Here is a 5,841-nt window from a genome sequence, read left to right as displayed (position 1 = left end):
GTGAATAAAAAGAGGTGTTTAATGCCGTCCAAATCAATTCCTTTGTTTTTAGGGTCAGGAAATAGTCAGTGAAGTTTTGCTGAAACTAGTTACTAGTTTATTTTTGTTTTATTTTCTCTCTATTGCATATAGTCATAAATGATAAATTGTTTGAGTTGGCGTGAGCAATAGTGTTGAGAACAACTTCTGTATTCTTGACATTATTTTGATTGGAATACTTTTTGTATTGAATCATTGCTTGATGAATTGAAAGTCGTATTATTTTATTTTTATTGACCTTTTTTTTACTATTGGATTGGATTAGTTCATTTTATGGTGCTGTTGGTCCATCAATTTTGATATATATTTTATCTATTTCAGCCTGCTACACGCCATTCAGCATAAAGTTAGAATTCAGGTTTTCTATCCTCGTATTGGATGGCCATTATACCATGTGGAATCACTTTTGGTGCCCAGTGGAGTATTCGTCCTCAGTTTATTATAAGTCCTTATGTCCCAAACCGAGTAATGGCAGCCAAATTGAGGTAAGTTTTCTGCTTAAATCTTTTGTATTTAGCAAGGGTATTGTTGAATTAGCTTATCTGACTACACATATTTTCTTCTAGACCTTTATATGGATTTGGAACTGCTGAATTTGCAGTCTCATTGCATCTGGCTAGTTTTGGTTTCTGCACGAGCATTCATTTGCATTCGTGAATTTGATGCCTGGCATATTGGTGAACATAGTGATTACATGGGAAGATTTACCCCCTTTGTAGTCACTCTTTTTGATTGGATTGTATTTCTGCTGGTTTATAGTTGACTAAATAGAGATACCAGTGCAAAAACGCGTGATGCTTTGCCTCTAACCATAATATGCTATTTGTTGGTAATCATGGAAGAATAATTTTGATGTATGTTGCTCTTATCCAGAGTCACAAGAACAGTGAGTAACTTGGGAGCATCAAATTCAGGCTTATTTTCACGTGATTCCTTACCATTGTTATCCTTCATGAGGTCATCTCAATCACATCGTAGTAGGGGAGCACGGTTCATTGTTAGAGCTGAAACTGTGAGTGTAAACTACTTCCAATTTCTTTTGCTTTTGTTTTGTTTTGTATTTTTTGGGTGAAAATTTAGGCTTTAATGTTTTTTTATCAGTTAATTATACATTTTGAAAATTTTAGAATGCATTTCATATATTTATTGCTGTATTTTGGCATCTGGCTCGCTATTCCATCCTCAATTTAGCATGATTATGTTTTATAATGAGCAGGATTATTATACTATCCTTGGGGTGTCGAGAAATGCAAGCAAATCTGAAATTAAAAGTGGTATGCCGACTTACCAAAACTTGTTCAGTACTGTTCTATTTATTCCTTATATGATTTTTTACTGCATTTATGTGCTTAATTTTTGTTTGCTAATATAATTTCTTATTATATGTTTTTTCAACTAAATGAAGTAATAAGTTTACCTTGAATTGGATTAAGGGTTTCTTCATGTAAAGTTTTAAAACACTGATGCACAAGCTTTAATTTTAAGAGAGGTAGGTGTTATTCTCATAAATCAAATAGAATATAGAGAGGTTGTATTTATGTGAAGTGAGGTTAAGACAAAGTCCAGGATATAAGTACACACAGTGAGCATGTATCGAAGTTGAAAACGTCACTTCAGTTTTTTGTGTTAAATTAAGGTACATATTTACATGGGAATAAAATGAATGCTTGCAACTTTTGGAAAGAAATGTTAGACAACGGTTCAACCAGGATGATTAATGATTGGTATTCACATTAGGTCTTTGTCAATTTCGAAATTGGGAAAATTGGTCCCTCTCTTGACAATCTCGAAAGTGAGCAATTAAGGACAATTAGTCACAGCATTGATGTTCTCCATTGATTTTACATAATTTTGATTGACGTAATAAAAAATTTAGCTCTCAATCTTTATATATTATGTCAATTTGGTCTTAATTCTAAAAGTACAACAAATTTAGCCCTCAACATTTACAAAATGTATAAATTTTGTGTTGAATTATTTAGAATCAGGATGAAATTGACATGATGCATGAACATTGAAGGCTTATTTCTTATTATGTCAATCAAAATTATGTAAAATTGACAAAATATTAATTTCGCGATTAATTGTCCTTAACCACTCACTTTCGAAATTGATAGGGACTAAATTGCTCCTTTTTTTTTCTAGATTGGTCAATTTGCCCAATTTTGAAATTGAGAGGGACATAAGAGATCTTTTACCTATTCACATTTGTGGTCTCTTCTAATGAAAAGGAAGTATCTTTTAGGTGTTTCAACTATTTGAAGGAAAATTTATTGTTGTCCTGCTTTGATAAGCTTAAATCCCCCTCGTTGTTACTTCTTGCTTTTTGTCTTCCATATTATATTATCTTACTTTTTTTCTGTTGGTTTTTTCAGCTTATCGTAAGCTTGCACGAAGTTATCATCCGGATGTGAACAAGTCAGTTGATAACCTTATACTTCTTGCCTTTTATTTATATGGTTCTGTTTGTTGCACTTTTATATATTTCATTATATTTATATGTGATGTGCAGTGCTATTAAACTTGAACTTGAGTTCGATGTGTTTCAGATAAAAACATGATATGATTATATCAGATAAAAACCATATCATTTAACTTCCTTACTGAGGTCTGGGGACTAGGTTTCATTAGTTCTTACATGACACTTCTTCTAAAAGGTTCCGTTGAAAGGCAAGTTAGAATTCTCTGAGAGATCATATTAATGAGATGGGTTGACATCCACTTATTGTCATCATAATATCCTCATCTCAGGATGGAGGAATCAGCTTGTGATGATTTCAGGCAGGGACTTCAAACAAAAACTTTATCCAAAATGAGATCTTACATTGTATAGAATGAAAATGTAGTTGCTGAAAGAAAGAGAAAATGGAATAATAGTCATAGATTTCCCAAGTTAGGTGTTTGTTGAGTTTTGTTTATATATTTTATATATTCGTAGAAGCAGTTGCTGAAATGAAGACTATAGAACAGTATCTTGAAGGTCTCTGACTCTCACTGAATACTTTTCTTGAAAGTTTTGTTGTTTTCAGTTTTTGTTGCTAGTTAAATGTCTTCTTTAACTCACGAATGCTTGAACATTAGTTCTTTCCCCCCTTCTGATCATCATATATTATTCTGCAGAGATCCAGGGGCAGAGACAAAGTTCAAGGTAATTAGCAATGCATACGAGGTAAGAGTACCATGTTGGGCTTACTATGGTTTCTTTTAGATGCCTAAAATGCAACAGTCCTGAATCGCTATGGTCATATCTGATCTTTGAGGTGCATTATATTGCTTAGGTATTGTCTGATGACGAGAAGCGACCTCTATACGACAAATATGGGGAGGCTGGGCTTAAAGGTGCTGGTATGGGAATGGGGGTAAGTTAATTCTACTGATGCTGAATAAGCTCATTCATTTTAAAATTACGTGACCTATATTATCTCAATATTATTTCTTTCAGGCATTGATGTCATGTTTGCTTTGACAGGATTTCAGCAATCCTTTTGATCTGTTTGAGTCGCTATTTGAAGGCATGGGTGGTATGGGCATGGGCATGGGCGGACGAAGTGCCAGGAATAGAGCTGCTGATGGCCAGGATGAATATTACAGTCTTGTATTGAATTTTAAGGAAGCGGTGTTTGGAGTTGAGAAAGAAATTGAGATAACCCGACTAGAAAGCTGTGGAACTTGCAATGGTTCTGGTGCAACAACTGGAACAACACCATCCAAATGTACCATATGTGGTGGGCAAGGCCAGGTTATCTCATCTGCAAGGACTCCACTGGGGGTCTTCCAGCAGGTAATGACATGCTCTTCATGTGGCGGGACGGGCGAAATTTCTACCCCATGCAGTACATGTACTGGTGATGGGCGGGTAAGGAGAACAAAGAGGATTAGCTTGAAAGTGCCTGCTGGTGTGGACTCTGGTAGCCGTTTAAGGGTCCGGTCTGAAGGAAATGCTGGAAGGAGGGGTGGGTCCCCTGGTGATCTGTTTGTAGTCATTGAAGTCATCCCAGACCCTGTCCTAAAACGGGATGATACCAACATATTGTACACCTGCAAGGTGTCATATATAGATGCAATACTGGGAACAACAATCAAGGTTCCAACTGTGGATGGTATGGTTGATTTGAAGATACCGGCCAGAACCCAGCCAAACACCACCCTCGTAATGGCCAAGAAAGGAGTTCCTGTTCTAAATAAAACCAACATTAGGGGTGATCAGTTGGTCCGTGTCCAAGTTGAAATTCCAAAAAGATTGAGCAGTGAAGAGAGGAAGCTTATCGAGGAGCTTGCCGACTTAAGCAAGGGTAAGACAGCAAGTGGCAGGAGATAATTTCTGGGCCCTTTTGGTGTGCGCTATTTGCCACGAAATCGTATGCACCGTCTAGTGTCTGTGGCTTCTGATGTCGGAACTACCACTACATGCAAATGCACACATTGCAGTTCTGAAAATGCTTGAACTACGAAAGCTGAAAGCAGCTAAATTTTGGAGTAGTAGGTAAGGTAAGATTATATTGTGATAGTTTTGCCCCATAAAAATGAATCTCGGTGGAAACAGGGAGGTGTAAGAAGAGATGGACTTTAGTGATAAATCCCTGGTTGATTGCAGTCATTTATTAGCCATTCTTTGAGATTGAACTAAAATCTGCGAAACAATGTTACCCTTCAGTTTTGTCTTTTCTATTATTAGGAATGAATGAATGAATGATGATGAAACTTCCCTCGTATATTTGGACAAGCCCCACCTAATTTGATATTTTGATAATAAAAATATTTTTTTATTTAAATTCATCATAAATATTATTTATGAGTAGGATTCACTTATATGATAAGTTTTATATAGAAATATAATAATTGATGAATCAAAATAGTTTTGGGTGGTCGTGGTGGTGTTCTGGAAGCAAATGCAACAGAAGTCCATATTGGCTGCCTGTTCCTTCTTTTTATAGATATTTTCAGTTATTCACACTATGAAGTTTATGTATATTAGTGGCCCACCACTAATCAATTAACGTGAAGTGAGAGCAATGCTAACATTTTCTTTTTCTATGTTGGACCAAATCACCTTGAAAACAAAATATAAGGTGAAAAAGATATTGAAAATATTTAATTATAAAACGATAAGAAACATTTTAGAATGGATGAAAGACTTTTTATAATGAAGAGTAAATTACACAAATGTCACTATTATTTGAGTAAGTTTTTGTTTCACTCACTGAAGTTTTAAAAGTAACAAATTGGTCACTAATATTTTTTGATTTATAACAAATCAGTCACTTGTCATTAACAACCAATACCGAGGATGATGGAATATTTATATGGCGCGTTAAACCGGCGACCTGGCATCATTTTGCTATATAAGACAACTACACTTATCAGGTTTGACTCTCCAAACTTTTGACTGTCACTCACAATCCTAAAACCACTCCCTTAGTTCCACTGCCGATAACCTCAGTCACATGGCTCAATGGGAGAGTGCTCGTTTCAGCTTGAATGGAAACACACATTAATGCTAAAAAAAGAGGATTTTTTAATTGACATTGAAGTCAATGACTAAACTCAATTCTATGGTGAATTTCAAACGGATCATGGATGGAACCATGACATTACTGCTTAAACAAGAGAAACTTTCCATTAACTTTGAAGTCTTCTTTCTAGTTCAAATCTGGTTATAAATTATAATCCTCTAACACGGACACAGTCCCTCAAACCAACATGATCTGTACTTTTAGTTTTGCCGATTTTGTTTTCTTTGTACAGCTTCTGATATTGTCCTCCTTGATCACGTGTGCTGAAAAAATGTTACATTTTAGTATA

At 35.3% G+C, this 5,841-nt stretch overlaps 1 protein-coding gene across 1 annotated transcript; it reads left to right on the top strand.

The window, feature by feature from the left end:
• Positions 1-360: 360 nt before the first annotated feature.
• Positions 361-4,760, top strand: LOC120141887 (chaperone protein dnaJ A6, chloroplastic-like). Its single transcript, XM_039156650.1, has 7 exons — positions 361-524; positions 913-1,051; positions 1,256-1,313; positions 2,415-2,457; positions 3,160-3,208; positions 3,318-3,398; positions 3,509-4,760. The coding sequence occupies exons 1-7, from the start codon at positions 418-420 to the stop codon at positions 4,355-4,357; spliced, it is 1,326 nt and encodes a 441-aa protein (XP_039012581.1). The 5' UTR covers positions 361-417; the 3' UTR covers positions 4,358-4,760.
• The last annotated feature ends 1,081 nt before the right edge of the window (positions 4,761-5,841 follow it).

Source organism: Hibiscus syriacus, unplaced genomic scaffold (genome assembly GCF_006381635.1).
Source record: "Hibiscus syriacus cultivar Baekdansim isolate YM2019G1 unplaced genomic scaffold, ASM638163v2 tig00110814_pilon, whole genome shotgun sequence".
NCBI classification, from domain to species: Eukaryota; Viridiplantae; Streptophyta; class Magnoliopsida; order Malvales; family Malvaceae; genus Hibiscus; species Hibiscus syriacus.
This window is presented reverse-complemented; position numbering and strand designations above follow the sequence as displayed.